Source organism: Phaseolus vulgaris, chromosome 3 (assembly GCF_051622355.1).
Source record: "Phaseolus vulgaris cultivar YP4 chromosome 3, ASM5162235v1, whole genome shotgun sequence".
Lineage (NCBI taxonomy): Eukaryota > Viridiplantae > Streptophyta > Magnoliopsida > Fabales > Fabaceae > Phaseolus > Phaseolus vulgaris.
The window spans coordinates 42669457-42686756 of NC_143500.1; the positions used below are offsets into that span (position 1 = coordinate 42669457).

General features: G+C 27.8%; 1 protein-coding gene and 4 non-coding genes across 9 annotated transcripts; all 5 read right to left on the reverse strand.

Annotated features, from left to right (window-relative positions):
• Positions 1–5278: 5278 nt before the first annotated feature.
• Positions 5279–5352, reverse strand: TRNAI-AAU (transfer RNA isoleucine (anticodon AAU)). The gene has a single exon. It is a non-coding gene; the product is annotated as a tRNA-Ile (tRNA).
• A 3053-nt stretch (positions 5353–8405) lies between these two features.
• LOC137808898 (small nucleolar RNA R44/J54/Z268 family) lies at positions 8406–8488 on the reverse strand. The gene has a single exon (XR_011080771.1). It is a non-coding gene; the product is annotated as a small nucleolar RNA R44/J54/Z268 family (small nucleolar RNA).
• A 74-nt stretch (positions 8489–8562) lies between these two features.
• Positions 8563–8649, reverse strand: LOC137808897 (small nucleolar RNA R44/J54/Z268 family). The gene has a single exon (XR_011080770.1). It is a non-coding gene; the product is annotated as a small nucleolar RNA R44/J54/Z268 family (small nucleolar RNA).
• A 216-nt stretch (positions 8650–8865) lies between these two features.
• Positions 8866–8938, reverse strand: LOC137808895 (small nucleolar RNA Z267). The gene has a single exon (XR_011080768.1). It is a non-coding gene; the product is annotated as a small nucleolar RNA Z267 (small nucleolar RNA).
• A 1893-nt stretch (positions 8939–10831) lies between these two features.
• On the reverse strand, positions 10832–15928 carry LOC137807759 (agamous-like MADS-box protein AGL65). Of its 5 annotated transcripts, none has more exons than XR_016519137.1 (12): positions 15548–15919; positions 15086–15271; positions 13882–13941; positions 13770–13788; positions 13580–13644; positions 13479–13494; positions 13294–13384; positions 12373–12469; positions 12191–12238; positions 11978–12099; positions 11381–11759; positions 10832–11170 (listed from the first exon to the last, which is right to left on the reverse strand). XR_016519137.1 is itself a non-coding variant. In XM_068608541.2 (12 exons), exons 2-12 carry the CDS (start codon positions 15268–15270, stop codon positions 11168–11170), a joined length of 1062 nt encoding a protein of 353 aa, XP_068464642.1. In that variant the 5' UTR covers position 15271; positions 15548–15928; the 3' UTR covers positions 10832–11167. The 5 variants fall into 5 exon arrangements, 3 of the variants coding, with proteins under 3 accessions (XP_068464642.1, XP_068464643.1, XP_068464644.1); XR_016519136.1 differs by having other exon boundaries at positions 11978–12105; XM_068608541.2 differs by having other exon boundaries at positions 11978–12105; positions 13323–13384; positions 15548–15928.
• Positions 15929–17300: the final 1372 nt, after the last annotated feature.

Genomic DNA, 17300 nt, shown 5'->3' on the forward strand with positions numbered 1-17300 from the left:
ATTATAACACCCCATTATAACTAAATAATTATTTTATTATAATACCATATATATAATTATTATCGAGTTTGGTATTATTCTTTCCAGCTTTAGTAAAGAATGTATTTCTTTTCTTTCATTAATGAAAAATATTTGAATAGTTTTAATTTTGTTAACGTTTCATTCATTTATATATATATATATATATATATATTTGAAACGTGTGTTTTTATTAAAATATATAAGTTTTATTAAATCTAATACATATTCTAATATTTAGCTTTTTAAAAAGTATTCATAAAATATTGTTTAAAAGTGTAAACAAACCAAATGGACTGAGGAAAAAAAATATTTTTTGTGTGATTTAATTTGAAGTTGGTTTGTAAGATACAATGAGATTATAACAAAAAAATAATTTTAACTTCAGACACAAACATATCTTAAGAATAAAATCAATTAAAATAATATATCCATGCGTATCACGTGAGAAGTGAAGATGTAAATGCAACCATTTGAAAACGTGTCATTCTTTTTCATTAAAAAAATGTAGACATGCCTTAGTGCGTAGGCATATATACTTAAATTTCACGTTCAACACTACTGGTTTAAGTTAAAATGTTATCCTCTTTTTGTATTTAAAACTCGTTTTAAAAAATTTTCTTCCTTTTTATGGTTTTTTCAATTTCAAAACAATATATATATATATATATATATATATAAATTATACTTTTATTTTAATTTTAATTATGTGTTGAAAATTATTTATAGAGAGAAATTTTTAAAAAGTATAATAAATGACTTATTTAAAATTACATTAATAAATAGAAAATTAAAAAATTTAATTAATTGGAGTAAACAAAATCTTAAACAATTGTTATACATTGTGCTGGTATGAACTGAACGATCAATACCAGACTCGACTTCTGCAGTCGGGCCGACCGAATGATACACGTCCGTGTAGACTGACCGATACCCTTGGTCCATTAACACTCAATCAAGGTCGATAAAGGTAAATTATCATTATGAATTAGGTAATACACCTTTAAGTATGACTCACCTCACTAATCTGACCCAATAAGGTAAGCTCATTAAAATAATATAAATAGTGCACATTCCAATAAGTAGGTACGTAATTAATTACTGTACTCTGACATTCAGGTGTCGAACACCCTTTGCTGACTTAAGCGTTAGAGTGTCTTCTGCAAGTATCCCGTTTGACATTCCCTAGGAGATTGAGTGATCAAGCGACCAAGACCCATAGGAGTAGCAAAAAGACTGAAAGAGCAAGTTGAAATGTAGGTCAATTGTCTGATAAAAAGATGAAAGACGAAGTCTCTTAATAGTTTTCTAAGTCTCATCTCCCGGTCAAAAAACATATATATACTAAAAAGTTATTAAATAAAAATTAATTTAAAATATACAAAATAATTAGTTACTATCCTAACTAATTAAATATCTTATAGACTAAACAGATATTAATATTTAAAATAATTTATATTATTAATAAATAATTTATATTTTAAATCTAATTAACTACTCAAAAGTAATTGGAACTCATGTGCCCTTCACTTCTTCTTTCACTACGGTCAACATTCACTTGCAACCACTCTCCTTCCCTTCCCCCGATCCTCCATCCACACCCACATTCAACCTTTTCTTCAACAATATATAATCACACCAAAAACACATAATAAAAACCCTCATTTCTCAAACAAAATAAGGAGCTTTTTTCATTTATTTTTTAATATTTTGGCAAGAATAGTAAAAAAATGTTACTTCCTCAATGCAAGAGAGATTAAATTAAGGTGGGATTCCACATTTAAAGGAAACACTTTTTATTTTCAATAACAAAAAGAAGAAGAAAAGTTGAATGAGAGAAAATGAAAAGGAAGAAGGAGGGTGGTGAAGGAGATTGAGGGAAAAGTGATAAATGATAAGTGATATGATGAACGATTAATTTGAAAATAAAAGAAAAATCTTAATCCACTTTTAAAATATAACGAATGGAATCAAAGTATTTAAAAATTAAGAAAAGAAAGTAGATATTAAAAGATAAAAAGTAAATAAAAAATAGAAAAAAGAATTAATCTCTTGAAAATGATATAAAAGAAAGGTGAATTGAGAAAAAAGAGGGAATATTCGTATTTGATCCGATTGACTAAATGGCATTGTGGAATCTGTTTTGAGTGAGAGTTGTGGCGTATCTTTGCTTCGCAGCCATTAAATAATATTTATATCACCAATAATATCATTCATTATATGACTTTAAGCCATCTATATGTGTACCTTTGGTGTTATCGAAATCAAGAGGACAATAATTTTAGTCACTAACACCATAAAAAAATAACACTCTAATTGGAATATTTCAGGACAAAAATACCATATATAACGTGTAATACAAATATGTATAATTTCTATTCATATGCTCATTTCTTTATGTTTTTAATAAAATGACCATATTTATGCACAAGTCTAATAACTTTTTTTTAAGAAATAATTTCTATTTGCTTAGTAAATTAGTGAAGTTTTTAAAATTTATTATTTCATAAACACTTGTTATATTTATTTAACTTGATCCATTCTTGTATTCTCCGTCAATACAACTTGACGATATTTCAACATTTGAAAATGGAATCAAACTAAAACTTTTCGCTAAATTTAGAACTATTCAAAAGTCAATACGTAGTGAATTATACACATAGTTTATTGGAACAAGTATTTCCATAAATAGTTTTAGAAGAAAAAAAAAGTTTGTCTACATACTAAAATTAGCTTATATTATAAGTTAAAAAAATAAAATTTTAAAGAAACTATATAAAAGAACTTATACTAAAATAACTTATGCATGAGTTAATTTAGTTTCTCTACATAGTAGAACACTTTTTATAAAAATAATTTATCTAAAAAAATCAAAATTAGTATTTAAAAAATAATTTAATAAAATACTTATTTAAATACGTTAAAAAAGTTGAACAATGAAATTTGTAATATAATTAGAATTAAAAGGTAAAATATTACTTTACACAAAACCAAGTGACACTAAAACTGGATAAATTTAAACATTTATCCTCTAATTAATGCAAATTCGGGTTGGTGTTGGAGAATCAATGACAATTTCCTTGCATCATATATGTGGAGTTTTAAATTTTTTGAGATTTTTCGTGATTTGTTTCTATAATGGGAGAGGAGGATCTATGTGCTGTGTTTATTCCCCCACAAAGTTCCCAGATAATGGGGATTTATAATGCAATCTTATTTTTATATATGTCTTTGTGTATTGTGGTTTTGATTTAGTGTTCTAAAGTCATTTTTTAAGAGATCAAATAACTTGAACATGTTCATTGCATTTTGGCCTAAACCATAAAAGTAAAAACACATTGGATTTAAAAAAAGTATATTAATTTATTTTTTCTGTAAAGAAAAAGTTGGATGCTAGGTTATTGGTTTTGATGAAGCAGCTTACATAAACTTGCAATTAACCAATGGTGTGACGAAATGAAGAGTGTTAGGTGTTGAAAATAAGAATGAGTCCAAAATGAATCATGGCAGAAAAGTTCCCAAGATAAAAACAAAGATAAATCACACTTGATTTGAACAGCGAAGCAGATCACTGAAATGGGAAATGAAATTTGCTTCTCCTTTGTCATTTTCACCACAAAGTAGGATCTGCCAATTAAATTGATTGGTTCATAGGCTTGGTGGGTTAGGCAAACTTATTAACATTCTACTTTTATAATTTGTTCAACACCTATATTAGTTTACATGCACTAAAGTAAAATGTATGCAGAAGGTGCCACAACTTATGTTCACTGCTCGTAGTCATCTGAACCAATTTTTTTATGTTTTTGCACTGTAACTTTTGGATCACTCATGCAAACTTAAGTGTTAAACAAAGCCTAAATTATTTATGGTTAGATGATTATAAACTTGTGCCAGCTTTTTGAGGTGCTGGTTTTAGATAACTTGGAGATTAAAGGCAACATTCCCTAATAATTGGTAAAGGTAGGGAACTTGTGAGAGTTGCAAAGAAGAAAGGGACTAGCACCGAATGGAATTGCATAGAAACCACTAATGTTGGGATTTTAATATAGAGATTGGTGCCAATTCATTGGTTAAGTTTTTATGTTTTGCCATTTCTTGAAATTTTGGGTGGAAAGAGTACATGGTCCAACATTGAACAACACGGTTTATAATTGAAGGAGTCTCTGAATAGTGTCGGATAATGTTTGAAAAGTAGAAACTAAAAAGATAATATAGTTTGTTTAGGACACTGTCATTGCATATAAAGAGTGTAGTGTATGATTCTTAACACCTACTATTAGCCTGAAAATTGTTGTCATAAATAAGTTGCATTCTTGTTCAATGTAAATTAATTACAATAAAACTGCACCTTAGCTCACTTAAACAAGAAGTTATTATTTAGATTTAAGGATACTTATTTATCCTTAATTTATACTTGTACAAGTTTTCAATTTTAAACATTTTTTTAGATGTGATTTTTTTTAAGCACTGTCCCATAACTCGCGGGTTTAACCCAGATTATCCACCCCTAAATTCAAGTAAATTATAATTAAAAAATCTTTTTAAAGTTTAAATTAAAACATTCAATATATGCTAAATCTCTTAGTTGCTTGCTACTACGATGTATTCTTCTGTAACTAGTCAAGTATTCAAAGAGTGGAAAATTGGAAAAACCAACTACACATTGAGATCAAATATCATTAATAAAAAAATTGATATTGGTTTGTACTTTGTTACCTAATGTCATGTACACTACATTTCTATTTAGATTTTTTATTTTTATTTTCTATTTGGATGTTAGTTGGATTTAAATTTAATTTTTTTAGAGACCTGAATGTGTGTTTAGCAATGGGCACAATTGTACTAATATTCTATCTATTGTATATCATAATATAAAAACAGTCGCACACGTAAACTAGATCATACTAAAAAAATATTCATAAATCACTTTTCTTAACGTCCTTATAATTTATAAATAAATACGATAAACAAGAATTTTCTGAACCTCGTTATAAATAAATACGATAAAAGAACAAGAAAAAGTGATTAATAAAAAAACTTAAAAAAATTACTTTAGTGTTTAAGAATAATTTATTTTGTAATTTTTATGACTTTTATTAGAAAATAATATATGTAAATAATTTTACGCTTAATTTTTTATACACTTAAGTGAAATATTTTGGGATAAAAAAAAATGTGATCATTTCCGTTTGAAAAAAACCAAAGGAAAGTAGAAGCAAATATGAATCAGATTTTAAAATTTTTAGAAATTAAAAAATGGCCCATGCAGGTCTCGAACCTGCGACCTTCGCGTTATTAGCACGACGCTCTAACCAGCTGAGCTAATAGGCCACATGTTAATGTATTAACAAGTTTAAATATAAATATAATCATTTTTCAACATAAATATTAACAAGTTTCAATATAAATATTAACAAGTTGAGGAATATTTAATTTCAGTGTGAAGGAAAATAGGTTCAGAATTTTTTGGTATTGGGCTTAACTATTCCATGAATTCATTCACATTTATTTCTACAATTCAATAAAAATCAATTTCACTGTTTCAACACCTGTTGCAATTTTGTATAGTGTCAATTCCTGATAAAAATTTGAACAACTGAACTTTTAAATAATTTCATCATTTATTATTATTATTAATTCTTATGCTGCACTGTTTACTAATTAGTCTACTTATTTTTATGTTTCAAAATACAAAAAGTATAATTCATGTTAGTAGAGGTGAAAGTTCTCTCTTATTTAATTAATCACTATTGAAGTTATTACTATGTCTGACCAATGCTAAAGTTAAAAAAAAAAAAAAAAACTATTCCCATATTTTCATCAACACATAGATTTCAAGTTTAGCTCAATTAGTGTTTTGAAAAAGATAAAAGATTAATAAAATAATGGCGTGTTATACGTAAATAATATATTTTTTAATATTTTAACTCTTGATAGAAAAAAGTTTATCGATGTAAAGGATTAATTTCACATGAAACTAAATTTCTAAATGTACATTTAGAAAATAGAGTTAAAATAAATTAGTGATCAATTAAATTATGTTTTAGATTTACCGTGCTTGTTTTTAAAATTGATAAAATTTATTACCACGACAAAATTTAAGTGTAGGCTAGTTTTATTTTGAAAAAAATAACAATTAATAATCTACTTAAACATAACCAAAAGTATTATAATAATCAAGAATAAAACAATATTAAACTAAAGAAGATAAACATGAATCACATAGACTCATCTTTTTTGGGGTAACATATTGTAACCTTTTTTTTTCTTTATATTCCCTTTCATATCGATGTTCCTCATGTCTTCAATTTAACAATTAATTTTGCTAAATGTATAATAGTGTGAAAAGCATCATGTTAACAAAAAAAAAACATGAATTTCCTTAACCACTCGTGGAAAGTATTGTAAATAATGTATAAAAAAACTTAATCTTGTTCTCTTTTAAAAAAATATACGGTGAATAGTTGTGGTGTTCTCCCTTGTATTTATCAGGGATTACATTATTCTTCTGTAATAAGAAATATGAAGAAATTAGTCCACATTATCTTGTATTTTTTTTGCTCTTTTCTATTATGTTGTCTGAGTTCTGATTAAGATTGTTACATTCATAAATGAATATTGACCATTCTCAAAATTAGACCTCACCATACTATTTATCTTTATCCATCGTAAAATTCTTCATAATAATGATGTTAATGTAAATAAAAAAAATCTGGATTCCTTTAAGTCAATTGGGACAGCATCAGTTTGGTTTACCTTATAAACAAAATAAAAACAAACAACATTCTTGAAGCAATCACAAATTACTAACATGACTCTTCTAGTTAGTAGGTTCTAATAGTGATGTACCACATTTGTTATTGTTTGTGTCATTCACATTTTAAATGTCTCATTTCACTTTTTAATTGTCTCACTTCACTTTTTATCATAAAATTAAACCTATTCATATCATACTAAGTGCCTCTAAATTGTGGTCTATAAAAATTGTCTCATGCCTCTACCAACTGGAAATAAGTCCTAGTGTTTTTTCAAGCTCACTGTAAAATCCAGAACTAGATTACCAGGGTATCTGTCATAACTAAGATATTACGATTGTCTAGTGGAGAGATCATGTTTATAACTTCAAGGGGAAAGAAGAATAACTTCAGGTTTTGTTAGCTTGTTACAGTGATGATTTTGTTGAAAAAAGTTGAACTAAAAGTTTAACAAATTTTTGGTAACGTTTGCAGTTTGGCAAACCAAAGAATGATACATTTTCCAATTAGCATTTCAGTATCATGTTTTGATCTTATTTATGTTAATTTACAGCGATGCTTTGATCTTATTTATGTTAATGTATAGGACCTCACTCAGTTTTGATCTTATTCATGTTGACTATTAAGAATATTTTAATGATACTGATGCTCAGTTATGGGCACTGTCGATAATCTTTCAAGATATATTAGGTTAGAATATTTAAAAACATGTTATAAAGAATATACCACAAGTATATGTGGCCTAGCTCCTCACAAACTAGGCTACGCTAGGTAATGAAGCCAAAGGTTGATTACAAAAAGTCTATGAATTCAAGTTTCAAAAACACATAAAAAGCCAAAGGTAAGACAGATTAAAAGGGGAAAAACTACATTTTCAAAAGCACATCTAGTAACGGGTAACAGTGACTTTCTTTGAAGACACATCAATTTGACTCGCATAATCAAAACTCTCCACGGCCTACAACAACATAAAGCCATAACAGAGATTACAAGCCTTCATTAACAACGATGCAAGACGTTTATTTCATAAGACGCTTTTGGAGCCCGAATTTGATCAAGCTTCAACAAAAGAACCTTCAAATCTCCGTTCTTAGTGGCAATCACCAGGCTTGTAAATTCAGTTAACAGAACCAAATTTAAAGGCCAAGGGAGCTGTCATTTTTAGGGGAAAACAGCGCCTTTCAATAACAAAAAAAATCAATACTTCCAAAAACCAAATTCGTATCCGAACAAAGAGTTTTAGACCAAATGAAATAAAAACCATAATAAAGAATGGCCTCAGAGGTAGTGACAATTAAAGATATCATCATAAACACATCTGATGATACAAACAAATGAGTACATCATTGGCCAAATCAATACTAACAGTATCAATAATCAATAGTACACATTATCAAGTCCAACACTCAAAATTTAGAAGCCATAACTCTAATATGGGGTTAACCCAAACCTAATTTCAGTATCATTCTTCAGCAGTTCAATAGTAAACAAAGTGATCAATATCGCTTGTAGAACATATAAGATCATCACAACATCATCAACCTAGATATTTCTTTTCAAACAGAGCCTTATACAAGTTGGAGAGTTTCCTAACAATTAATTTCTACACATTCATCGTGAAAACTGCATTATGCATCAGAGAGATTCCCAAAGACAAATCAACATCCTTAGAATAAGTACTGATGTCCCTGTCTTTTATCGTCATTTGCAAATGGTATAGTTAAAATTAAAACAATAAATTCAAATGCTTCACTAAAAAAAAATCAAAAACACAAAAGAAGACATGAACGCATCAGAGAGATTCCCATTAGACGAAGTCAACATTCTCCATAGGAGTGCTGATGTCCCTGTCTATTTTGTCGTCATCTGCGAATGAATACTATATTTACTGGCTCAAACTATGGAATTGAAAGGTTGGCACAAGACGGCAGAACAAATTTTAAAGCTAGATCAAAGTCATACAAGTGAATTCAGCAAATCAGAACAACAACATTACAACTGCAATTCAATCACGAAAACAATCATAAAAAGGGAGCAAAACCCTTAAAACACTTTACTGTGCTAATCGTAGAGATTCAGAAAGATAAAGCTAGTGCCTCAGATCGAAGTTGATTTCATAGAAATAAATCTCGGAGTATATTTAACACCATCATTGGCACACAGCAATTAGAGGCAAATGAATTGAAAAAAGGAAAAAAAATGAGACAAAACGAAAGAGAGTTGGATAGAAGAAACCCTAGACGGATATCGCTGCTGCTGTGGAGGTTAGGGTTTCAGAACAATGGCTTCGTATATATAGAGAGAAAGAGGGGCGATAGTATAAGTTAGGGTATAGGAGACGGAGCCGTTTTGTTCCTTTTACTCTCATAAAATCCTGACCGTTGGATGTACGTGTTTTACCACCCTACAAATTCACGATTAATATTTTTAAAAAATGTTTAACCCTGGTTTTTATCATTCATTACTTTTTTAATTTTTTATTTATTATATGAGATGGCTTTTACTTTTAAGATATAAAAAACTATATTTATCACTTTGTACTTAAATTTCTTGTGTTATTAATTTTATTTAAATATTTAAGGAATAGTGGTAAATTTTAATATATAGTTTTAAATTTGGTATCTTAATATAAATTATAAATATTATAAAATTAGACTCTTTGAAGGAGAAATTTAGATAGTTCTTTACTTAAGTTGAAATTTAACATTTTGATATATTATCATGATAAATAAATATTAAGGAAAAACGAAAACTACTTGTAGAAAAAAAAAAAAGGTGAATTTACTCTATTTTTTGAAAACAAAAATTTTAAATAAGATTTCACTTTTTAATATAATCGATTTTTATTTTAAATACTTAATAATTTGATTTTTAAATTAAATATATGACGTAATGTAAAGATTTTAAAAATTGTTTAAGAATAGATGTGGTATAACTAAGATGGAATATGAATATTTATTATTAAATTATAAAGCTTATAAATAAAAAAACTGAATTATTCAAACTTTATTTTAAAATAATTATTATATTTTTATAACTTTTTCCCCTTTTTTTTCTCTAACTTCTTTTTAATATTCTAACCAATCTATTGATTTTTTTCAAATATTAGATCACAACATTTCATATGAATTTCAACGGAAAATAAAACAAGTTTATTCCATTAAAATTTTCTACATCCTTTTTCTTGAGTCAGTTTTTAGTGTCTATGTTAGCTGGGATCATATGCTTAAATCATCAATTATGTTTAATTTTTTTGTTAGTTACGTAGAGTTGGAATTTGATTTCGTCATGAGCAAGCTAAACAAGTAAGGAACCTACATGGTTATATTATCTTTGAGTTTTGAGATTTTGATTGTTTAATATCTTAATTTTGATTAGATATTGAAAGATTGAGATATGTTGTGAGTATTTTTTAGGTTTATGTATTTACACAAGTTGTTGATCAAATTATTAGGTTTGGTTTTAGTTAAATTTATGTTTGAAAGTCTTGAATATATATATATATATATATATATATATATATATATATATTGATTTGTGAGTTGAACGAGGATGCAAGCAATTTTTTAGCAAAGTAATATCACGTTTATTTTTTCATCTTTTGAGTTATATACAAAAATTACAAATTGATATACTAATTTTGGATAAGGTTTGAAAAAAACTTGTATTTGCATTCAATTCCATTTTCGCTCAAATGAAAGATTATGGTTTCCTTTGCATATTCCTCAAAACCTAGGTTAATTGTAAATTAAAATTCCAAATGTACGGATTAAAGGATTAAAAAAAGAAGTTGGTTAGTTTAAAACTTTTCGTTTATCTTAAAAGTGCAAAATATGATGCGTACTCTTGGTTGAGAAGTTTGACTCACCATCCTTAATATTTTTTATGTTTCTAATAAATAAAAAATTTACTTGGATTCAAATCTGAAATCTGAGTAAAAATATTAAAGCACAGTTCTTCATCTACCATTACAATATTAAAGACTAATTTGAAACTTTGATTTCAGAATAATATGCTCTTCAATAAAAAGCTTGTATGTGTGCCAAGGGACCAAGGAACAAATAAACTTTCAATTTATAAAACTATTTATAAGACCATTAAAATAACTTTTGTACAAAATAAAAATTTACAGCTTGGATTAATCAATTCCAAAAATCTACTGGTAAAAGAGTTAGTGAGTTTAATACTGGTATGTGAATAAACTGCATCCTACAAGTCTTACAATATATACAACTAATATTGTCCACTCTTACGAACCTTGTTGACCTCATAGGTGGAGAGACAATCTAATCTGTTTTTGTAGACATAATTTGCAAGCATTTTGTCATGACTTTATCAACTAACATCCTTGTCACTCGAAATAGGCTAGTATGAATAGTTGAGTCATTGATTTACTGCAAAATACAGGAAATTAGAAACAACCTAAGTCAAATTGTCTACAAAACAAAAAGTAGAGACTAAAGTCCAACATAAAGAATTGAAACACAATAGATATTATCTTTTGTTTGAGTTCTCTTAATGCCCATTTGAGCGATTTTAGAAAATTCAAAATCTACCTTGAAACTATGAAGTATGAATCATTGAAACATAAAAGGATTGCTTACCCTGTGGTAGCCGTTCTCATTATACATGGCAATACCACAAGACCCCGAAGCTGAATTCCAAAATTGATGTCCATTTTCGAATAGTGAACCGGAAAGATCAAAGTTGTTAACTTGGTAATCCACGGTGTTTGATTTGTTGTTCAACGTTGGTAAATGTTTTGCTTCCTCAATATCTTGTGGAGGAGGGAATGTAAATTGGTCACAACGTTGTACATTTAAGTATGTTGTTCCATTTAACTCGTTCATTGCACCACCTCCTTGACCCAAAGTAGTCACTTGGGGAGAACTACCAACTTCAAGTTTGTGGCTCCCAATATAACTTGAATAGCTTGGAATTGAAATGTCAGTTGAACACTCAGCGTCTCTATTGGTATTATCACTGTATGTTGTACAATTAAATCAGTAACGAAATTGAAAGATGAATTATAAGGTACTATAAAGCAATCTTAGGAAGAAAATTTGATATATCATTAGTTATATTAATTGAAAGACATATGTGCTAGCTTGTTAAAATATATATCTTCAGTGGAAATAATCCAGTTCCACACTTCCACTATCCCACAAGTAGAACAAAGTTATATAGACGAGGTAACCCACCTAAATGGTAGAAATTTTGGTTCATTTGGTAACAACAATTGATGATTATCATTATTCAAAAGCCAAGACAGTGGTTGAGATTCTTGTAGACTTGCCATCATCAAGGGTAATGTCATCCCTTCCTGTAACTATGAAGCAACAAAATACCAAATAAATATTTTGAAAAGAAGAACAGGAAATATTAAGAAAGGCAAAATACAACATTTACTATACCTGGTTAGCACATTCAAGTGAAATGAATTGGTGCTTTCCTAAATTTTCCTGTTAATTTAAGAAAACATGTTGACATGTTAAAATACAAACCTAGTATTTAATTAGTTATCCATGGATTGGTGTAGTGGTAATTTGAAGATGACATAACAATATGGGAAGTCTGCATGAAACAAAAGTCTTACCTTCTGCAGAACCACTCGATTGATTGATTCTCGTAACGAGTCTTCCATTTGCCTAAGATGCTCTAAATTGTTGATCTTCTCTAGATTATTCCAATAGCTAAAAAGTTGAAAATTTAAACACAATATTAATTTATGATTATTACTTAAACTTTCATGATCCATAACTCATGTATGACAACATCAATTTTATATGCATTGTGTGCATTATGATATAGTTAATGTTAGCTGAGGAAAAATCAAGTAGAAGTTCGATGGATGTTAATGTATATGAATTACTCAGATCTATAAAGTAGGCTCAAATCCAACTACTATAATTTCTATAACCATGAAAATCTAGATATTTAAGAAAGGTGAACAAGTATAATAGTTTCACTTCTCAAACCGGTGCTGTGCTTCTGCTCACAGCTGGTAGAATATGTGATAGAAAATGTGAAATTTGATTGGATTTTCTTACCCATTGCCGAAACATAAATGATGCATAATAAATAAAATAGTATTAACTAATATTTCCTTCCTTTTGTAATATTATTTACCAACTTATAATGCTCTAGTAACAAATGAAATGTTGACTAAACTCAATATCATAACTATGCTAGTGTTTTGTTTAAGAGAAGGGGATAGAAAAATATTTTGTATTGTAATTTTGTAATAAATAATTTATATACAGAAAACCCAAATGTCAAGTAGATTGAAGAACATCAAAAGTTACAACATCATCTGAAATAATTTTGACACGGGAACATGAATGAGTATGAGCATAAAGTAACATGTCAAAATTCGAATGCACATGAAAATGATGCATATGCCTGCTAGATAAGGGATAAAAGTAACCAAATGATTGCAAAACACTAAACCTGAAGAGGTCAAATGAATAATATTTCAACAAGAGAGCTTATAAAAACCAAAAAGAAAAAGAAATACTTTAACAACCAAAAGCTCCAAAGTTGCACCTCAGTCTCTGATGTACTTCTGTGAGTTGAGCTTGTAAAACCCTCACTTGATGAGATAATTCCTACACACAGATCATAACATTTTGGTTGCTCAACTACTAACTTAAGATTCTGACATTATTATTAAGCATAGCATTGTCTATGAAGAAATTGTACCTCCATTGTTTGGCTGCTGCAAGGTAGAAAAGATAAAATTGAGAAACTTTAGAAAGCTTTACGAGAAAAATATTGACAAATTCATATAAACATAAACTTACCTTGAACCTAAGAAATCCTGTATTTTTACGTCATGATCCAATTTCTTGAAGGTTTTCTTTAGTGCCTAAATTTAAAACCAAATTAGAATCTAAACATCACAAAAATGCAGAGACAACTGAAAAGATGCATTTGACACAACAAAAACAATGTATGTATAAGACATAATTGAGAAAAACAGAGTAATCTTACTTCAAGGCTTTCCATTTTCCTGCTCAATAAAATAATAAAATATATTAGCTTCTTTATCACTAACAAATGACAAGTAAGAAACAATTAAACTTCACAAAAAAAGTTGACAAACCTTTTGGCCCTTTCTTGTGGGCTAAGTTGACCAAATTTTGCAACAACCTCCTCAATATTACTGAAAACAATAACAAATATTCAAAATTATTAAAGATTATACATGAATTTATTATTTTACATTTTAACTCTTGAAAAAAAAAATATAAACTTGAACAATACATATGAAAATATAGACGTTAAAAAGGATACGCTAGTTAACAATACCATGGTTCTTTCTTTTTATACCTTTTAGAATATTAAACTATATTATGTATAAATAAATATATCTCACAAATAATATTTGAGTTGCTGGATCAAGTCTCGTTAAAGAATAAAGGTTCTAGGACCCTTGATAACCAACATAATACTCATAAAATATGTTGAATAAGAATCTTAGTGTAATTAGACTTTTATTGTTATTATTATAGTGTTGGAGTTGTTGAGTTGTTATTTTTCTTTTCAACTATTCAATTGTTGCATATACATTTGTAGTTATTTTAATTTATTGTTTGAAGTTAAAGATTGACTAGGAACTAGTTATACTTGAAATCCTAGAAAATATATTAGAATCCTTTTTTTATAAGTTACCATGAACTAACCAATCTAGTAGTTTTAAGTACATACTTTATAAATAAATGTTACAAAACTAAAAAAAAATAAAAATTACACACTCATGTTTCCATTAACTGCTAAATTCAATCTAATAAGGCCTCTGGAAGTAAGGGAAAAAACTCCAATCATACTGAGAAAAGTCCGACTCCAGTTCTTTTATCTAATAAACAATTAGAGTCCAAAGAATATATACTTCTTAATTTCAAATTTCAAGTGTGAAGATAATCTTTTATTCAAGATCCACCCAATAAAGTAATATACAGTATTAAATTGCATTCTCTAGTTAGGAGGTATATATATAAAGCTAATAATATCTCCTTATCCTCTTAAAAGATTATTTGCTCCTACAACAGAGAGTGTGTTTGTATGAAACAATAAAAGTTTACTATACAACATACTTTTAACATAAAAAAAAAAACATTAAAACTGGGTGTTATATGTTATAATATGTTTGTTATAGCAAGTAAGGTTGTTGCCTCATAGAAAGGCATAAATGTCATAACAATGTTTTTGGTTTGTTCTTCTATTCAGACATAAATGTTGTACTAACTCACAACAATATCATTCAGTCATTCTCAACACCACATAAATGTTTTCATCATTATTATTACCTGCGCTCTCCTTGTAGTAATGTAGGCTTTCCTGTAGGAGAAAACATGAGAAGGAGAATGTCTATATCGCATAGTATTGATAATTCCTTTGCTTTCTTTAAAATTCCACTTTTACGCTTTGAATAAGTCACATGTCGATTGCTTATGCTCTCTAGTTTCTTTATCTTCAATTTAACCCTTCCCATCCTGCAAATTTAGGATTAAGAGTAAACACATCTAGCCCCAAATATTGCCACAAACAATTGAAAACAAATCATTAATATAACCAAATTTTGATAATACATTTTTCGATGTAACCCTAAATGATTTTAAATTCCCCATCTGGTAAAAAAGCAAGCAGGTTCAAGGATGCAAGAAACAAAAACTAGCCCAAATATGGAGCGAAAGAAAGAACCAAACTTGAACACCAAAGGGCAATGGTTTGAGGAAAATCGAAATTGTGATTAAGTAAAAAGAACAAACCTTATTGAGAGAGTGAAGACAGAGGAAAAGAATCGAGGGAAGTGAATGGAAATGTTAAAATAAAAGGGGTGAAGGTGTGAGGTAACTGAAGAATCACAGCAACATTTGTTTATGGGGAGATGGCGAGTAGAGAGAAAGAAGGAAAGCTGGATATGATATCTAAGAGCTAACAAATTGTTGGAAGATGAAAGGTGTAGCTGTGATTTCGGTGGGTTGAGTTTGGGAAACCAACCAAGCTCATAACATGAATATGAAGGGTGAGATTTGGGAGACCCCAATCGTTGGCACCCTATGCAACAAACACCTCCTCTACCAACAAAACCAACACATTTTCCTCTTTCTCTTCGACCTTTATGTTTGCCACGTCTTCCTCTCCATGCACATCCCAAATGGACCACGTTTTAAAACAAACTCACATGACATGCTTCTATTTGTCTTTATTTTTATTTTTTTTCTATTTTCTTAGTTTTTAAGTTTTTGAAAAGGTCTACCGATATATACACTCATTATTGTAATAATTCTTTTTAGTATGTAATAAATGCATATAAATCATTTCTCATTTATCATTTTATTATGAATGCATGTATTCATTAAAATTTTAAGTAAAAGTACAACTCATAAATTTTGTTATCTTGAATTTTGAAAATAATAAACAATTAAGTTCTTGTGTCATACATTTTTTTTAAACAAGTCATAAGTAAGTTTTTGTAAATGAAGGAAAAAATATTATTTAAATAAAATATAGATATACATAGTGTCTTTTAAATATAAAAAGTATATATATATAAAACATTAAATTATTCTTTAAAGAAAAGATCAAACAAAAATAAAGATTAATATTTAGGATGTTTTTTAAATTATAACAGTAATCAAATGATATAAAACATATCTTCATAATTCTTTTAATTTTAAAATTTACAACTTTTTATTATTATTTTTATTTGCATATTTTTATAAGATTAAAAAAAATAGATCGTTAAGTATTATGATTTATTTGATTTTTATAAAAAAAAAATTGAATTACAACATGAAAGAAAGAAAAAAGTAACAAGAGTAAAAAAAAACTAAATAATTTATATATATATTTATTTATACATTTTTGTTTTGAAAACTAAACTATAATATAATTTTTTAAATTTATTTATAAAAATAATTTTTTTATGGATATAATATATTTGTATTTATTAAAATAAATTATAAATCTACACTCTTAATATAAATATGTTAATAATAATATTTTATTTGATTTTAAATATTAGTTTACCAACAATTTGTCATTTATTGAGATTATTGATAAATCTAAGTACTATATAGGATTTAAATTCTTTAAATTTTTAAGTAAAATAATGTAATTTAACTATTCAGATTAATATTTAAATTTACTAATTTTAGAAAAGAAATTTTTTATTGATGAATATTTATAGAATTCTACTTAAATGTCTATTATATACAAATTATAAAACATAATATATTGCATGACATTTAGTAACAACAAACCAAATAAAAAGAAGAGATAAAAATTAAGGGTGGCAATGTGGGCTAGCCCGCCCCGCACTTGGTCCGCAAAAAGTGGGTCGGGTTGGCCTGTCCCGCATAGAATTTGCGGGCTGATTTCTCTAATCCGCCCTGCATAAGGGTTGGCGCGCGGGTCTGCGGGTCAGCCCGCATAAGAAATATTTATTAAAAAAAACAATTTTTTAAATAAAAATTTTGATTTTTTTTATTTAGATGCATTAGGTAAATGATCTCATAA